Source organism: Pavona decussata, unplaced genomic scaffold, assembly GCF_977016875.1.
Source record: "Pavona decussata unplaced genomic scaffold, jaPavDecu1.1 SCAFFOLD_254, whole genome shotgun sequence".
Classification (NCBI taxonomy): domain Eukaryota; kingdom Metazoa; phylum Cnidaria; class Anthozoa; order Scleractinia; family Agariciidae; genus Pavona; species Pavona decussata.
Window position 1 is genome coordinate 5,225,083 of NW_028145657.1, and position 19,464 is coordinate 5,244,546.

General features: G+C 37.2%; 1 protein-coding gene across 2 annotated transcripts; it reads left to right on the forward strand.

The window, feature by feature from the left end:
- The first annotated feature begins 1,561 nt into the window (after positions 1-1,561).
- On the forward strand, positions 1,562-19,409 carry LOC146456752 (uncharacterized). Of its 2 annotated transcripts, XM_085093169.1 has the most exons (21): positions 1,562-1,712; positions 1,846-1,889; positions 3,731-3,800; positions 4,905-5,008; positions 5,920-6,000; positions 6,576-6,615; positions 7,777-7,842; positions 8,346-8,390; positions 8,919-8,937; positions 9,344-9,491; positions 10,617-10,718; positions 12,125-12,201; positions 12,878-12,992; positions 13,528-13,569; positions 14,198-14,264; positions 14,717-14,824; positions 15,592-15,656; positions 16,159-16,248; positions 17,059-17,159; positions 17,678-17,849; positions 17,892-17,909. In XM_085093169.1, the coding sequence occupies exons 1-20, from the start codon at positions 1,702-1,704 to the stop codon at positions 17,846-17,848; spliced, it is 1,566 nt and encodes a 521-aa protein (XP_084949295.1). In that variant the 5' UTR covers positions 1,562-1,701; the 3' UTR covers position 17,849; positions 17,892-17,909. The 2 variants fall into 2 exon arrangements, with proteins under 2 accessions (XP_084949295.1, XP_084949294.1); XM_085093168.1 differs by having other exon boundaries at positions 17,678-19,409.
- The last annotated feature ends 55 nt before the right edge of the window (positions 19,410-19,464 follow it).

Genomic DNA, 19,464 nt, shown 5'->3' on the forward strand with positions numbered 1-19,464 from the left:
CACAGTGATTACAGACATGGTTCTTGGCCAATGTTTTCATAGAATTGTAAGATTTTAAAATTGAGTATTCAAAGCTAACAAAATTGACTTCTGTTAAGAAACATTTATCACCAAAGATACTCATCGGGCCCGGAAAGTAGAAACGGGCCCCTGGGCGAAAGCGGAGGTTTTCATCTTGCTCGTTAAAAATGTTTGTCCATGCGTATTCTTAATATAGAGGTAAAGATAAGTTTAAGTCAAAACTAAAGGGCAAAAGTCTTGAAAAAACGTTTATTGATAATTATTTAAACTCGAATCAAACTTCACATTAATGCAGGATTAGCTTAATCGGGCTTTGAACACCGACTTCATTGTAGAGTATTGTGGATTGGATCCTCTGAGAAGCACCGGTAGAAAATTGTATGATCATCCTGTTGATGAACTTATTTACCGAGAACGGCGGTAATAAAAAAGTCACAAGAGTGGGATTCTCTGCCGTCTAGTAATCTCAACATAAGGCTTATCAGTAGGTTTATAGACGCGTGCTCAGTTGAGGGAAACGAAGAACAACTAGAACAGGAACGCAGGAAAAAAGCAATGGTTTGGTTCAAGCAAATAACATGCAGCTCATTAGAATCTCCAATCTTGTTGGACGCAGCTCTATTGGCTCTCAGGGCCACGGTCCAAGCAACTGAGACCATCAGCTCTGTAGACAGTTGGTTAATCAAATGTACATTGATCGCTGGATCAGTTTGATTGCACCACTAACTGCTTCCTTCGTGGCTTCCATTTGCACAATGCTTTCTTTTTTTTTTTTTTTTGAGCTATAAAACATCACGAACTACCAATACGAGGAACAGAAAATGACTTCATATCGCATATATATTTCGCAGTGAATGCAAACATACTTCGGGTCAGTTGTGAATCCGTTTCGTCTTTCTCAGTTGAACGGATTGAGGCAAAAGCTACTTCCTGTTTGTTTCAAGATGTATTTTTCGGATTAACTTAATCACGGAGTAGTGCCACTCACTGGAAAACCGTTTTTATATTTCCTGGCTTGTACGATGAATTAGAAAGAAAAGGGGAGATAGCTGCGAGAGGTCTGAAGATTCCCAGTCCCCTGCCACGACCGATCCAACCTCCAATTCAAATTGCCGTGAACAAAAATAAAGAATCCCTTAGTTAACAATGTATAAGTTTTGTCACATTCCTCTTGTCTGAGGTGCTATGAATAGTGCAGTGCAAATGCATTTGAAAATTAAAAAAGAAAAGAGTCACGCTCTCTTCTAGATTACTTGCAACGAAATTTTGAATATCTGCAAGGAGACTTTCTGGTTTCGTTTAACAATAATTTTGGCAGGAATATGTGGACAAACCCATGGTGTTTTGTCTAATTACAGTGGCTTACCCGGGATAAAAGCCGCCTCTTTGCCGTGTAAGTGGCCGGACAGCTGACTGTCTTAAGATTGCTTAGTTTCTTCCTAGGGCGGGAAACTTTAGCCTGTCATTTCTCTCCTCATGCACGAACTGCGTGCCTACAATGGCGTTAAAGGACTGGGGATGACGTCGTGATGTCAGTTTGTCAACATGGCGATGATCTGATGTGGCAAGGAGAGTAGGAAAGTGTCCTTTTAGGCGTGGAAAATGCCCTGAATAATTGCTTATTCTTTGTATTCTTCTAATATAAGTGATAGGATGCATTCATAGCGATATTTAACCAGAATGGCATCAAGGTAGGCTGCTATTCAGTTGCGATTTGTATACTTCCGTCGATTGTCCAATTTTGAGTTGTTTATGAATAGGCCGAATCGAATTGTTTGATCAATAGTATTGTTGTCATGACTTTTGAGTTCTGTCCCTTCTCAGCTCGGGGAATGACCTAGAGATGGAGGAAACAGCCCAAGAAAAAGGTGATTTACTTGAACGAATGAAGAACTCTTAAGAAATAATTTACCTATAGTTTGTTTAACCAGCCTCAGGCAATGGCGCGAATGGGTTTTGCGCTTCTGAAAGTCTGAAGTTAGCTTATTCAACTACGCCTACGGTAGATAATTTCCTGATCATACTGTCGAAAACACATACACTGCGTTCTTGCTACCGTATTGCATATTGCTTAAACGGCAGTAGTTGTCATTCTCAGCAACTCGATGCTTGCAATCGATTCTAATCGATGAAAGATTAATGTTTGTGTCATCGTGGTTTGGACGGTAGAATCAGACTCCCTCTCTTTTATCAAGAGTGGCTGTTTGCACAAGCTGACCTGGTTCAAGGAGCTAATTGAGCAAAAGATTTGTTAACTTCAAAATTACAAGGATGACATGTGAAGATTTCTGCACAGCCCCATACATAAATTATGTGTACACTTTGCAAATCAAACTCTATTCATGCTCACCATTTTGTGGAAGAGGTAAAGTGTAACAGTTGTGCATATATAATTTTATGTACACAATGGTTGTGTTTGATTTGTTTTACAAAGTTAACGACTGCATCACGCTGTATGGAGGGTGGGTATCTGGGATATGACAGGGTCTCCACTGTGACCAGTCGGCCCTTAGACAGTCACCCACTTCCATAGCAGCAATCCATGCAACCCAAGCCGCTTTTATAATATTGCACGCATGCTTTCCTACCTAATTCCTACTGGCATCATCATGGTGCATTTCTCAACATACTTCCATCAGATGATGTGTGCAAGTTAGATGGGAAAGCATCTGCACTCTATGTTATAAGAAACTCTTTACAGAGAGACAACACTAAAAAGAATGTACATTTATAAGAGCTTGTCGTAGTTTAATGAAACTTAAAGATTAACAGATATGAGAAACCACTTTCACCTTTGTGTTTTTGTACGGCACGTTGAGAGACGTTTGTAATTAATCAGGAACAAAACCTGTTTTCCAGGGCTTAATTACTTTATTTTCACTATGTTATAAAAGAATAATGGTTCATGCTTTTAGCTGTGCATATATCGAGTTATGGATGCACTTGGGAAGTTTGGAGAGCACTCAAGAAGCTAGAGTTGCTCTCGGCTATGCCTCAAGCAACTCTTATGTTTCTCTTGTGCTCGCCAAACTTCCCGCGTACATGCATAACTCGATATACGCATGCTAAGCATCAACCAATTCTTAAGTATAAAATCCTTCAGGCACTTCACACTGAGTTAGCAGTAAAAGATGGGGGAGGGGAGGGAATGGGTCAGAACGACAACTATAAATGGATCCAAAAAGCACTTAGCTGTATGCAAAAAGTATGTCTATGCGTTCTAAAAGCTGCTGTGCTGAAACAATGTAGTATAATGGAGTCAGCTCTGTATGGTTGCAAAGACAAGGGAGAAGAGAAGTACAGAGGAATCCTGAAAGAAATATGACCAGAAACACAATAACTGCTTGTTAAAAGTGGCACGTCAAGAGAGATATAAAATAACCCCCAGCCACTCTGACAAAATTAAATTCTGGTAACTATCTAATAGGGGTTTGTCTCAAAATATCTGATGAGTACTCATGTACAGGAATACAGGAGTTTCCCCACCCCCCAGGGACAAACTACCCACACCATTGACATAGGATCCAAAGGGATTGGCGGGGGGGGGGGGGGGGGAGCTCATGATCAAAGGTTTAAGTTAGTACTGTTGGCTGGTTTCTTATGCTGTTGCATTTTGTTTGTTTTCCTTTAATTCTGAACGCTGTTAAACATTTATCCTGATTCATTTTGGGTACATACTCAGTTAAAGCTTTATTCTTTCTTTCTGCAGGGTCAGGGGCAGATCCCAGGGAAATTGATGACCAAGGAAGAGCTGAAGAACATGACCATAATGACAAACAGTGAGTTGTAGGCCTGAGTTGTTTTCATGATTTTTTTGTATTAAACCCATCATCAATAGATGAGCTTGGAAACTGGTACCTGAGGTGTTATTTAGGGGCCTGACGTGGTTCACGAAGGTATCCCTGACAACCCTGCAAGCAGGAACCACCCTTGCAGAAGCCAGCCAATGGGCACCGTCATGTGCACTGAAAGGAATTCAGTGAAAATCGTACTTTCGTACTGAAATGTTCTCACCTACACCCTCATACCAAGAGGGAGGGAGGAGACGGATTCAGAATTCATAAAGATTTGCATTGAATGATCTGCCAAGATCAGTTCAAGCAAAGCAAATGCAAATGGTGAGAAATGCTGTTCATCCCCTTCTATCACCCCACAGGTCAGGGTGCCCCCGCAGGTCAGGGTGCCCCCACAGGTCATGTACACCAAGGTGAAAAACGGCTGACCGCTAGCGCTTTGGTTTGAGGTTAACTTTACCTTAACTATTTATTTAGCCACATTAAAATGCAACACAGCAGGAAATGTAAAGTGATATATTCTTGACTCTAAAAGTGAACATTAAACTCACCAGGATTTAAAATTATAACAAAGCTAACAAATCTACTGAAATAGTAAACACCAGATGTGATACATTATTTTGAGTAAAACTGGATAACACCCCAATCAATTTCTGTGCTCTCTCACTGGATGAAAGACATGACAAAATACTACCAGCACTGTTATGAGTAGCCAGCCACTGCAGTGAAGGTAACTGGGGGTATGTAAAGTTTGAAACTAAAGGGCAACAAGCATAGGAAAGTTCCAAAGAAGTAGCAGTTTCCATCAGCCACTGAGAATGTTGTAGAAAATTCAGACATTTCATCAGTGAGTGGTCAATAATTTCAAAGGAACACATAAAGCCTATGTACATGTGTGTATTACTAAATGGAAAATCAAGAGGGGTGGGGTGGGTGATTCCAACTGGTCAAAACAGCGTCAATGAGGGGGTTGGGATATTCTCTGGAAGAATCGATGGACTTACGGAGAAGCCTCGTGTCAAGCAGTGCTCATTTCTCTCATGAATGTAATATGCAATTAATTTTAAGAATGTTTTACTCTGTTTTTAGACTGGATACATCTTGTCAAGTCCCACTTTCAAAGTCTACAGTGTTCTTCCTCAACATCTCCTGGTTTGGCATGAATGTGATGTACCTTATTCTGTCTGTTGAAGGTGAGAAATACAGCTGTAACCACAGTGAAATGACGATCCCTGTTTTGAAAAACAATATGGACCAGGATTAGTATCAACATGTTGTTTAATACTAAGCTCTGACAAGATATATAACCCATGAAAAACAAAATCCTTTAAAATGAGTGCAGGAATAATAAAAGCAATGACCTGCAACTTGACACCGTCACTAGCAGGGACATGGTGTTTGTGTGGTAAGATTTTCACTTTTAATCTGAAGTTCAGTGCTTAAAACTTGGTCCCTGCATGGTTGTGTTCAATTATTAACCATTGGGGAATTAAAACAGTGTTCTAGGGCTGGTAACCCTGCAGCAGGATTATAATCACATCCTGGGAGAGTAGTAATACTCCTAGCTACTTCAATGGTCTTTGGGGAACTAGAGTTAAGCATCAGTTGTGTGATTGCCCAGAAGGCAGCTTGTTGCTAGAGCGAGACTATTTTACAAAGCTAGTTGATTGTGAAGATCAATTCATTAATCCATCTGGAGGAGGTGTGGCAGTGTAAACATTAGATCTGAATGTTGGTGGCTTTAGGTCTTAGCCATTATATTGTTTCCTTAGACAAAAAACTTTGCTCTGCATTGTCTCTCTTCACCCTGGTGTATAAATGGGTACCAACAACATACTGATGGGGGTAACCATGTGATGGTTTAGCATCCTATCTAGGGGGAGGTCGCAGTTCTTTTTGTTTAGTCGCTACATCATGCCACAGAGACTCAGTTAAGCTCTAGCCATGCTGGCCAGCTGTTGCTTGTGAGCAACGTTGACTTGATCATGTTTTATTCCCGAATTTGGCCAATAAATGCATCAAAAGTGATTTGTTACTAGATTATGTCAAAAGCCTGGTCTAATAATAATTAATTTCTTGTTGTTGTTGTTGTTTTTGTTTCCAGTGGTGCCATCTCAAGTGTATGCACTTGTTGGTTCTGAAAAGAAAGGCCAAGTGTTGGGTGGTATGGTGGCTGCTGGTGCAGGTGAGTCAACAGCTAAATCTTCTTTGCTTTGTTAAGGACTGTGGTCTATGATACAGTGGAACCTCCATTAAGAGGATGTCCACTGTCCACTGTGGGGACAAAGGGAAGTGCTCCTTAATGGAGGTGTTCCCTGAAAAAAGGTTGGGCTGGTTTTGTTAATAATAATTTATTGTTAAGCACCTATAAAAGCCTGTTTTTTTACTAAAATGGCAGTGACTTGTATGAAGTTGATCGAGATGAGATAATGTGACAAGAGCAGGTTCTCATTTGCCGTGATTTCACAGTTGTGTGATTTCACACTTTTGTATTTATACAGAGGCAAAAATAACCCTAAAGGGGTAGGGTGGGGTTGAGTTGGGGTTAGGTTCAAGAAATCAACAGTAACTTTAGAAGGTGGGTGAAAAACAATGAGATGATAGGAAACAGGAGAGAGCTAGGTTCAAATGGACTCTTATTGCATGTAGCAACAATGCAATCAGTGATGAATTGCCTTCCATGAAGGAATGGAATTGGAATTAAAAGCACATTTGAATCTTACACATGACCTTAAAGTCATTTTTATTATTTCTCCGCAGTTGTGACATTTTTCTTAAGTCCGCTTGTTGGAATGAAAAGGTCAGTTAAAAAATAATAATTTGTATGCATGTACATATTAATGAACAGCTAAACCCTCTCACTTCCAGTGCTAAATCAAAAGCTAAACTTCCTTGAACAAAATGCAGAAGATTGACTTTATTTAGTTTTTTTCTTTCTTAATTTATTAGCCTTTCTTTGAAAAACCCTTCTCATTTGGTGGGATTCAAAAAGTGAAAAGTTCTGATTGAGGTTTTATGGCCTCCCTACAGAAATAAACTCCTTACATAAGTGCTGTTGTCTTCAAAGCATGCTAAGATTTTGAAAATGCCATGGATATAAGAAGACTGATTATACATTATGATGAATTTGGGGCCTTATTTTAATATAATTATCTTTTTATTAAGAAGAACATATTAAAGAAAATTTGAGCAGCAATGTTTACCTTTAAGGTGATTCCATCGAATTGCATTGCGCATCCTTGCTGCGCATAATTTTTCGCGTCATTTAGCGCGCGCACGAGCGCGCGCACGCACAACATTACGGGATTTCCTTGAGGCTAAGCTCTGCAGGAAAATAAATGGTCTTTTTCTTCTAAACGAGCACGGTGACCCCCATTTTTTAATGCATCAATTTAAATGTCATACGGTTGACCACTATATATCGCGATTTAAAGAAAAGTTTAATACTCTACTTTGAGATATTTTTATTTTAATGCTTTAAAAAGCACGTATTTAGGTAGTGCTGCTTACGTGCACACGCAGCAAAATCTTTAATTTCTTTCATAATCTTTATTCCAGTTCAATTAAAATAGTTTTTTGTGTAAGATTAATAAAAGTAAATTTTGTTGAACTGCTTCAATATTTTAATGCAAGAAATTAATTTTTCTAGAAAGGGGAGTTCCCTTTTCTGATTACTAGCGTTCCTAATATAAACCTCGTGGGTCATCTATTTACTATAATAGCCATCCAGGTTGCACAAAAACGAGCATGGTGACCCCCATTTTTTATTGCATTTTTGTGATGCTCATAACATAGTCATGAACTGGACCAAGTCTTAGACAATTTTAAATACTCCTTCTTTTTCAGCGGAATCACCTTAAATGAGCTCTCATAATTTGTATTTTTATTAAAAGGAGTTTTCCTTATATAGCATGAGCATTAAATATGTATCAGTCCTCTGTTGTTCTTTGTTAAATTTCAGTGATCGCCTTGTTTCCCAGTATGGCAAACGAAGACCTCTTATGCTTGGTGGTACTGTGTTACTTTGGTATGTGGAGTCTGACTGATCAGAATCTTAGTTCTCATTACAATATCATGGCACTCATACATATTATGTTGATATAGCTTTGTGAGGAGAATTTTAATCTTAAAGTTGTAAGGGGAGATTAGCTTCCTTATTAGAGAAATAAACTTTTCAAGCATTTTCTCATGCACCATGGGAAGTCATGCCAAGCTGAAGGTTTTATGCAATAAATTAGTTGTTATACCTTGTATGAAGACCTTTGTTTACTGAAGGTGGTGAGCAGAGGTTTGTATCCTTGAACCATTGTTTAGTGACAGTGGTGAGCAGAGGTTTCAATCCTGGGAGTGAAACATAATTGTGGAATGTCAATATTACTCTTTGAGCATCAGTGGTGGGCTGGTCTTTCATTAATATTCATTTTAGTTGTTTTTAGTTGCAATGTTGCATGGTTGCATTTGTTGTTAATTTTATATGTGGTCACAAACCATATCATGTTATATCATACAAATGTTGTTTCTCCCTTGCAGTATAGCTCTGTTTGGTATGGCATTCAGTGCTCCAGATATTGAAAGGTAAAATGTTGCATAATTTTTAATAGGCCTTTAGTCAATTTTTTTCTTTTTAATGCAGATATTTAGAAATGGTAAACAGCGTTTTTAATCTTTCCTAGAATTCTATGTGATAAACCTTAAAATTCAAGAGGTAAAAATTTGATCATAGTAGTACTTAAAAAAGACAAAGGACTGGTCAAATAAATTTCAATACTTAACAGACGTGTTTTGGCAGAAACTTCTGCCTTGTTAAGTGCAAATGTTACGGAAGATGCAAATTGGAGTATAATTAACTAGTAAATGCTAATGAATACATATATAATATACAGATAATAGAAAAAAGCAAGCAGATTACAATGAGAGACTTGAACTAACATGTTGAAGTTGGTGATTAAGGGAGGGGTTTTCTCACTTGAAAATTTGTCGACATTTTGATTAGCAGTAATAAATTATTGCATTAAATGCATAATTTAGTTATACAATAGTCAATGCTTCTTTAAAATTTTTTACATTTGTTAACCTGGGATATTTTCTTTTTATTTCTTGCAGTGACATTTCAAATGTAACAGTAAGTGCAATATTTTGTTAAAAGAATTAATCTACTGGAGGAAGTTGAGTTACCCATGACAGCATCTGTGCAAAATGTCTCTAGTTTTTCCTCACGCATTCGTTTGCAATGGGACATAATGAGCCTACAAATTGTCTAATTCTGTTTCCTTAGGGCCCTGTTCATTTGATCAGAAAACTAACCTCAAATTGAATGGGTTGACGTGTCACATTTCAGTGGTGAAACTTTGTTTAGAATTTCTGAAATATTTCCTTTCAAATTTCTATTCTATCACTCCCCATATTTAACATTATTTTTTCTGGTCAAAATTCAAACATCCTCAAGGATTCTTACAGTGTGCTTTAATTAAATTTCCAAGTTAAATGTGCATTAATTTTGTTCTTCTGATTTGCACTTCTTCATTTAGTGCTCCATGGATCTAAAGTTGCGGCGATGCCTGCCATATTTCAACCTGTCATTGTTGGAGCAGTCGCAAGACAACTTGACGAGTGCATCTGATGAAAGCTTCTTGCTTAGTATTCTTATGCAGAAGGAAGATTCACGGGGGAATATAGGTTGGTATTCTCAGTGGTAACAAAATGAAGAACCTTAAAATGACAAAAGTAGAACCTTGCCAGTTGCCATGTTTTTGTTAAAGAAACATTTACTCCACAAAACATGTGTATGCACTGCGGATGAAAGATTACATATAGAAGCAAAGATTCTTTACTCCGTCTGGCCTAGTTTGATTGGATAATTGGATAATTTCTTCTTCCTTCGCTGACTGTGTATTTGGATTGACCATTGTTTGAAAGCTTTTCCAAGGACTGTTGGCCAGCATTGTTTTTTGCTTACAAACAGTTTTTTTTTTTCAAATTAGTAGATAAAACCTGTATATGCCTGTGTATAATATCTACCATTTGAATGCTATAAACTAGTGTTTATTCAGAAATTAGCATCTATCATCATGGGCAGTTTTACAAGAAACAAAATATTTCAAAAACTTTCAAATAATTATTGTGTAACGTAATTAGGGATACCTCCTAAACTACACCTTATTTTGCAGCTCTTGGTCTTAATGGGATATATGTCTTACGTGACACATTTGTTTTTAAAAAGTAATTGAAACACTGTAGGGGTGGTCAACCATTTCATATAGATAGGAGGCTGGGCAGATCTGTATAAGACAATTTTGCTGGGAATAATAATCATTGTTCATAGAATCAAAAACTACCATTGGAAAACATCAATAATCTGGGACCCATAATTTTCTCAAAAGTCTTCTTAACTTTCCCAGGTGCTATGTATTTTTTGTTTGTAATCTACAGGGAATTTGTTATCATTTTTAATAATTATTTTTGAAGTAACCTTCAAAATGAATTACCATTGTCTGTTGAGGGACACCAGACAGAATTAAGGTTAGGGAACACCTTGTGATGCCTATCATACAGTTCATGAATCTCATTAGTGTGCATTTCTGGACATATCTCCCCCATGGAAGGTCATTGGAAATTCCTAGGAGGAGGGGGAGGGGAGGGGGATCCTAGAAGGCAAAATTTTAGAAGCAGAGTATGAAGCCAAACTGGAATTTCCTGGGGGAAGGGGGGTTTCAAAACAAAAAAACCTTCTGTGGGGGGAGTATGGGTATTTTCTGGAACTGCACAATATTTATTTTAAGTTAATAACTTACTGTTCTGCAGGTCTTTACATAGCATTTTATCTGTGTGTTATGGCATGTTATTCTATCATGAGTGTGCCGTACAATGGCTTAATAGCTGATTTGACACCACCTTTTCAAAGAGGTAAGTCTTTGCACAACTCTGTTCATTTCAGTTTACAAAGTTTTTCATTACTTTGACTTCTCAGAGTTCCGTGGACTCCTTTAGCAGGGTTCATCATGCTTGGTGCAATTTTGACAACAAGTGATTCCTGTTCTCCTCAACATTACTTTGCTCTTATGACCTAATGCACCGTAAATAAATCATCAACAGTGAAAATCTTTTGGTAGTATTTATTTAACGAATTATAACAATAGCAAATAAAACAGAATACAACTTTTTTGGAGGTTAAGAGCCACCTTCAATTTTTGAACATTTAAGGTGGCCCTGAACGCCATCCTACAATTTTTTGAAACTTTGCAAAATGTTGTATCTGAAAATGCTGAAAAACACTGAGTTTTATAAGTAATATTAAAAAAATGGGAGTCCACTTAAAGCTAAAATTAAGAATCTTTTTAACAGGTTATGTTGTTGCTATGGTAACCTGTTATCTTGACAATTGATAATAACCAATGATTAAGCATTTCTTTGATACATGTGCCATATGATTATATAAAAAAATAATTGTTGTTTCAATTGATAAAGTGTGGAAGGACTGATCTATTAAAATGCAAGTGCCAGAGAATGTCGTAAACCAGTGCCTGTGCCACCTTAAATCATATAAGAACAAACATTAGCAATAAGGTTATTATTTTCAATGCCTTCATGGAATCCTTATTGAGTGAAATACAATCTACAGTCTAAACATTATACGTAGTCAAATGATTAAAAACTTTCCTTGTCTCTTAAATCCACAGTTAAACATTATTTTATTGTGCTATTGTTGTTTCATTTTAAGGATATTAGGGAGGTTTTGAATCACGTCCATGGCAAATGGCAAGTGTGAGATTCACATTATGTTCCCTTCAAAAAACAAATGCATAGATGAGAAAAAGTGCAGTTACAAATAATTCTGGCCTTTGATACAAATACAAAACTACTAAATTTTACTGAGAAACTGTAAACAGTGAACAGCAAAATGAAGGATAAACATGATTGCATGTTCATTTCTGCCATTTTTCGTTTGCTGTAAATGTAATTCTAAATTGCTCTATTAATTGCAATGGTTTCCTTTTTCAAGTTTGTGTGGACGAATTATTGATATTAATTGAAAGAGAAATCACCTCAAATTCGTTATTTTATAAATACCTCGCATGTCCTTTTGTGGTTGAAATCGTAGTTGCAGGTGATTGTGTTGTTTAGAAACATTGAAAATCTGATTGCCTGTCTCCTGCACAAAAGGAAAACTAAAGTCTACAACTTAATTCACCAAGAAATAAGATCAAAATTTGATCTTATTATAATATATTATAATATTATAATAATAAAAGTTAAAATATGAAAGGTTTGAAAATTCATAAAATGTAAAATTATAACCTGATTAATAATAGGCTTCAGCTCTGGTGTAATGGGTGCCATGACGTTAGTTGGAAATGTCACCGGAGCTCTCATAGGATTTTTCTTTCCGGTGAGTATAAATAAGGTGATATCATAAACAGTTATGCTGTCAACCAACAATGATAAATTGACCATAAAATGGATAACAAACTAAACTGTCAACTCAAAATAAAATCAATAAATTATTGTTTGTAAAATTATCCGTTGAACATGCAAACTGTAAATTCAACATTGCACACTGATAATTTATGGAAATTATGCACTGTAAAGTTAAGAGTGTTCAGCCTGTCGTAATGTTTAAAACACGAGCAGCAGTGTTTTATCGGCTTAGACCCAATAAAGCATGTCCTGCGAGTTTTTTGATTGGCTTCAAAAACATTCCTGGAGAAGCATGTGTCCAGAGAATTCATAACAATGATGCTTTTGTGAACATTGGAAATAAGCATACAAGAAAAACATTAAACACCGCATACTACTAAGGAGGAGGTTTTATCGGGTTTTAAAACCACTGCACGTGATGTTTTATCGACCATTTGATAGGTCAACGGGCTTATGAATTATTAATGATTTTTTGAACCGGAAATAAATGCATCAAGATTGCCACTTTAATACAGAGCATTGTCACTGGATTCCTTCTCATCTGCCAAGCCACTTGAGAGAGCTCGTTGTCAAGAGAAATTCAACTGTTTGACTAAGTATTTTAACATTGATTGGGACCTGTATCTTTCTATTTCTCATTTGTGTAGAAAATTGGAGTAGTTGGCACATATTCATTGGTGGCTGTCCTGTACTTCATCTGTGTGGTCCTTACAGTGTTCTCCTGTCCTGAGCCCCCTGTTAAAGTGACCCACAAGCCTATATGTGAGTTCTGTATTAGCTTTGATGTTAGTTTGATAGCAAATGCATGATAGGAATCGCTGTTTTATATCTTTAAAATCGGATCTGGAAAACACATATTTGTTTAAACAGTTCATTCAGCAACAGGTAAATATCACATGCAAATTACACTACAGTGACATTTTGCCTATGAACTCAAATGATGATGATGATGATGATAATGATGATAGTAATATTAATAGTCTTTTATTTTATCTCTGTTGCAAAAAAAAGTTGATGCCCAAGGATGAATAGAGATGGATGTTTTTTCAGACTTGTGATTTTAAATTTTGAACAATGCCTCCCAAAAGAAAATTTAACTCAGTTTGTCTCAGACTTGGGATATTTATTCAGGAAAATCCATAATGTATTGGAATGAGCCTGCTATTGGTACAAATTATAAACAAGTAAACGAGGAGGAAATTTTGTGTGCATTGCTTCAATTTCCATTGTTACACTTATTTGATGAATAGTAAGGTAAAGACAGATCCATAACACTGTTTTGTTTTTTGGTACGTAGCTTTGAGGGTTGTATTTCAAGCTTACTGGGAGCCACTGAAAGGTGAGTGCACAATCATATATTAGCATATATTGCAAATATTATACCAAAGCTGTCTGCAAGGAAAAATTAATTAAATAAGTAAGTAAGTAACAATAAATATTGGTAATTGAACTGAGTGGAGTGCAATTTGGTCTGAAATCATACGCGTGATTTCAAAATGAAACGAGCGCGCAGCGCAAGTTTGATTTGAAATCACAAGACTAGTATGATTTCAGACCAAAATTGCACGACACAAAGTTCAATTACCATTTAATTACATCCATTTTGAAATTACAGAGTATCATTGTCAATATTAATATTCTATTTGTGTTACTTCATTTCCATTTTGATGGGCTAAAGAAAGGATGCCATTTAGAGCAAAAAATGGTGCAATTTGGGAATAAATTGCACCATTTTGGACCTATCAGATTCCAAGGATCACCAGGGATTTCAAAATGGATGTAATTAATTTAAAAAAATAACAGCAATGATTAGTATTCTTTTCAAAATTGAGTAAAATACAATTGTCAGTGCAGGTCTATTGAAATGTAGTCTCAAATGAACTAAATGTATCATTTCATCTGAACTACACTGTTCTGTACGCTCAAAGACCCTTGTTGTGTTAAACTAATTTGTTGTCGTTTAACAGAGAGAGATTTCAGATGGGTGTTCCTCACCAGGTTTCTCATGCAGCAAGGTGTTGCCACAGTGACTGGGTAAGAATGGCCAGAGTGCTTTATTAAAACCCTTGTGTCCACACTAATAATAAAATGACAACTTAGGATCAGTGCTGATGATGTTTTCAGTACACTAGCCAGGTAGCATGACATGGGCCTTAGTGGAGTGCCTTGTTATTGTCACTGCCAGCTGCCTTGTTGAAGTACAAGCTCTATGTCATTCAGATGTACTGAGCGTTGCTGATATATTATTATTTACTATATCCTTTTACAAGTGACAACCTACAGGGTCTTTATAGGAGAGCTCGTCTTTTTTGACAACATGTCGTAGGGATTTGAATGTTGAATAATAAATTCTGGACCATGGTAGCTGACAAGAAATTGCAGTTATACAGTCGAGTTTGTAGCATTACTGCCTGCCACTTCACACTTAGTGCCATATCTTAATCCTATGTTTAGCTAACATTTTTTGCTGTTGTTTTGTTGAACAGATTTTTGGAGTTTTGGCTGGGAGATATGGTGACTTTGCCTAACTGCTGGTCACCTGAGAGAAGTGTGGCAATGCTTCTACTTCCAATGTTGTTTTCTGCTGCATTATTGTGAGTATTCTGTATTAGCAACAATCCATAACAAGATAGTGCTGAATCATGTGTTTGTGGATGGGAGGATGTAGTGACTGTGATGGTTCAGTTTGTTAACAATAGCCCTGCTAGTGCATGGAAACTAGTATTTATTATGTTTGGCTGCGGATGGCTAGGATGAAAATGGTTTGCAACTTGAAAAGATTGGCCAACTTTTTCAAGTTTTTCCTGTGTATTATAGAGAAACTGACTATAAAACTTATTATAATTTGTTCTTTCTTGTGGAAATCCGTTAATAGAGAAATGCTTTTGTCAAATATATGAGCAGTTTTGCAAAACGTATAGCAAAATCTCCGTGACAGTGTTCCTTAAAGCATCTTATTACCAGTCTTCACCAGGAGTTGACCCTGTTAACAGCTTCTTTGCAATACTTCACAGATTGGTGAGCTTGCAGGAGCAGACGCTTTTTCCAACTTTTCTTAAGAGCTGTTTTGCAGTGGGTAAAACACGAGGCGGGAAAGGCGTCTGCTCTCGCAGGCTACACAATGGTCAGCTAAGGTAAAGCCAGATCAAACATCGGTGTCCTGTGTATTTTCCACGAAATATTTTCCACATCCACCCTGCCACCGTTATTTGTCAGATGTTGATGGTTTGAAGCTGTAGAAATTGCAGTCACATGTCATTGCTGGCCCAGATAAGCAACTTGGTTTGTTCAACAGCCTGCCATACTCCAAGAGTATGCCATCATTATGAAATCACCCAATAATCCATCCATTTTTTGTTAGTTCTGTTATAGGAGGATTTCTTTCTGATAGGCTAGGAAGAAGAAAGCCTCTTGTTATAGGATCAGGTGACTATGTTATTTTCTTTTTCTTCTACCAATTGAAGGGCTCTGGGCACAACCGACCTACAGTGCAGTTCAGATCGCAACGAAAAGCAAAATCTAAAATGCACTATGTATTGGCTATGCCACAAGCTCTTCAATTAATTTTAATTCTGACCACTAATAGAGCGGTTTTCAATTGAGTGTCGAAAGTAATTTCGCGCTTTCTTTGGTTTTGCATTACTGCGCTCTGTGATTGGTTAACAAATCTCGCGCCACTTTCTCAACCAATGGGAATCCAAACCAAAACCAATCGTGGTTTGGCCGCACGCGTTTTCCCGCGCTTGGCGCCAGTTACATGTATTGACTTCGAATTCTGATTGGCTCGTTGCGTTGTTTACATCTGTTGCGATTGGCCAGAGTAATTACTTTGGTTTTGGTTTTACGACACTACATGAAACAAATTAATTAATGTAATATTTATGTTTGTAACTGGATGGAATTAACAGTGTTTTTCTTTGTTTCCAAGCAATATTAATGAGCATCTGTGCAGTCATCTTGGCTGGCTTGCAGGGAAAATATGCTTTTTACGCTGCGATGCCTGTGGCCTTGACTTTTGGTAAGTACACTTGCTGGATGTCAAATTAATCCTTGCCAGCTCTTAGTTTATCAAACTTCTGAAAAGCCCCAATAAGTCAATCTCAAACCTTAGAAAAATATCAATAAATCAAACCAATTGCAGCGCTACAGCATGCAAGGTAACACTGGTAAATTTTATCAGAATTTTTTAAAATGATTGCATAGAAATAAAACGAGAAAACTCCACTAATAGGCCATTTCCAAGTTGCTTTGAGTCTCGTCACGAAAACGTCGCGAAGTGTAAAGCTTTTCTTGTGAAAACTGGTTTCGGCCGAAACGTCTTTTGTTAGTTTTGATAAATGTTGTGTTTTAACGTTTTTTTTTTTCTGAAGTGAGAGTCCGAGACGTTTAGGATTGTATTATGTCCATTAGTTTTGCTTGCATATGAAAACTAATTTTCATAACAGAAACTATGCACGAAGCCTCGCTTTCATAAATAGGTTCGTTGGGAACTGGAAATGGCTATTGTCAACTCCAAAGTTGTCGGATAAACAGAAGTAACAAAATTACTGTATCACCTTTTCCTCTGACTAAAAACGTTTGGCTGTAGCATCAAGGTGGTCATGTTAATAGATAGGTCATTAGACATATTTTCACCGTAGTTTAACCTGCCTATACTGCTGATTAATAGTTTTGTGTGAACGAAAAATAACAAGATGCCAATACATTCCTGACCAAAATACTTTTGAAACCATGAATTCCTTCATAAAATGTACAGACTTCCCGCTGCTACTTAGTGGAAAAATCAAAGTTATGATTTGGGGGTTAATGGTATGCTTTGTTTTCTCAGGGGTGGGGTTTGGAGCTTATTGTGCTGTGGATTTTGCTCTTGTAATGGACGTGCTACCAGATGACAGGGAAAAAGCCAAGGATTTGGCCGTCTGGCACCAGGTTACTCATTCAGTTTTTAAGCATCTAAATTCTTACACTGTTTTCCCGGTGGATTGCGTAATTAAATGGGATTTGCGTGAGGTCGTCTTGTGCAATGACTATCTTTTAGCCCTCTCATTTACAAACTCAAAAGACAAGACCTCCTTGTACATCTTAATTAACAACTCCACAGGAAAGTACTGTACGGTAGCTTTTCTTTGAGTGGTCACGTCCATGTCGAGTAGTGTCGCACCGATATGGACCATCATTGGTGATTGACGGTATCATCAGTTTAAGCAAAACATTACCTCATGGTAAGGTGAAAATACTAGTTCAGGTCTAATATTAAAATACAGCGTTAAAAAACGAAGTTAAAAACTTCATACTTCACAATTGTTGTATGAAATATTCCCCCAACTTTCTTTTTAGATTTCAGTAGCCCTTGCTAAGATCTGCTTTTACCGCATAGTCATAAACCGCACAAAAATGCTTCGGTATAAGTAGACACTATCCTTAATAATTGTCACTTTGTTTTCCAGGCTCTTGTCCTGCCCCAAGCTATAGCCACGCCCACAGGAGGGATAATTCTGGATATTTTTGAAAAAGTGAGGTGTGACATTGGCCTCGGCTACATCATCCTGTTTCTCGTCACCTCCGTTTACTTTGTACTGAGTGGGATTTTTGTTTTTAACATCAAGAAAGCCAAGTAGACAAAAAAAAAAAAAAAAAAAAAAAACTCGGGCTATTCCCAGGCCAACATGGCTGCGTGATTGCCGTGATTGCCGGGTTTGGATCAGTAGCCTTGATAATTTAAAAAGCAGATCATTTAAAAATACATTCCTTGTGCAATTATATTAGACTGCGAGCAGTCCCTAATTTTTTAGGGATATAAAGCAAAGCGAGGGAACCTCGCGAGTTTCTTGTTTCCCTTCGCGTCGCGTCTCCTCGCGGGATCATGGGCAGTTTTCGCGTGCGCGCGGTTCGCTTGCTTTACTTCCCTAAGAAAAACGAGGGACTGATGGGTCTATCTTACGTAATCTAATAGCGACTGTAAAGTTTTTCTTTTACTTGGTTTTAAACTTACTTCAAGATTGGTTTACAAGCATTTAATTAAGTATTTTGCTGTATTTATGTTAGAGATACAAGTAATTCCTTGCTTCTCTAAGTCGCAAAAAGCCATACGTTTGTACGTACTGGCACATTTTTTCAGGGAATATACGCACGATTTACGACAGATCAAATGAAATAAGAATATTTTTTACTGAGAATTCAGTAATCTTGAATTTTCAACAAAGGAAATGAAATATAGTATAGTTTTGTGGGATACATAGTTCTATTTTCTACAAGAAAGACAAGGGATGTTATGAGATATGAAGTTACCTGTTATGACAATTAATAATGAAGCTCTTGTTATGCTTTTTCAAATGAAAGCTATTTAGCAATACTTTGCTATAATAGCGCAATTTTAAACGGAGAGCGGAAGTAATTCGCGCTTTATTTGTGTTTTCCATTTCAATGTTGTTTTACTCGTAAGAAAGTTCACGCAAATTTCTCCATACTTGCCTGTATGCGTTTTCGTGCGCTTTTTACCAGATGCATGCTCTACGCTTTGATTTGTTCATGATGTGTAGTATCAGTCATTGTGTGAAGCGGTCATTCCTCGCTCGCATATTCCATGAACAGTTCTCTCATGTAAGCCATCTCGGTCTGGTGAATGTGTACGTCTGTTGCGACAGGAACAATTTTATACAACACGGTCGACGCTCTTTTTCGAACAAGTGTCGTATCCAACACGAGGCAAAAAATCGTACGTAGGGCAGTTTGCACAGACGACGCGACCGTTAAAAAAATATATATACTAGAGGAAGTTGCGAGGAATTTTAAGAAGTTGAACTTTTGCGACAAAGTGCGGGCTTGTCGCGCCTTCCATGCAAGAGTGGTGGCGTCCGAGTTTTATCTACTGGTATCTAGCAAAATTTGTCCGCTTTAGCTGCGGTTTAAAATAAACAACATATAACAAACATACTTTATCTGTTCAACAAAGCAGCATAACAAGGAAGGCGGCAACACACCTAAAGTTTAGTGAAAATGTATCAACTTTTTTACTGGTATTTTATTCTGTACATAGCATCAAAAACGGGGAGGGGTAATTACTTATTAAGGATAAATTTTATTTATTTAGGATACCAAATGTATAGCATATTTTTAGAGGAAACAGTTTATGATTATACCGATTGTATGATTACAAAAATAAACTAATATTTGGTGAAAGATGGAGGTGCCTTTTGTTATCGAGGACAGTTTTCTTGTCGTCCAAAACCGCTGG

Coding starts and splice junctions, on each gene's coding strand:
- LOC146456752 (XM_085093168.1), top strand. Junction 3,801..4,904: donor CATGACCATAATGACAAACA/GTGAGTTGTAGG, acceptor CTCTGTTTTTAG/ACTGGATACATCTTGTCAAG. Junction 5,009..5,919: donor CCTTATTCTGTCTGTTGAAG/GTGAGAAATACA, acceptor TTTTGTTTCCAG/TGGTGCCATCTCAAGTGTAT.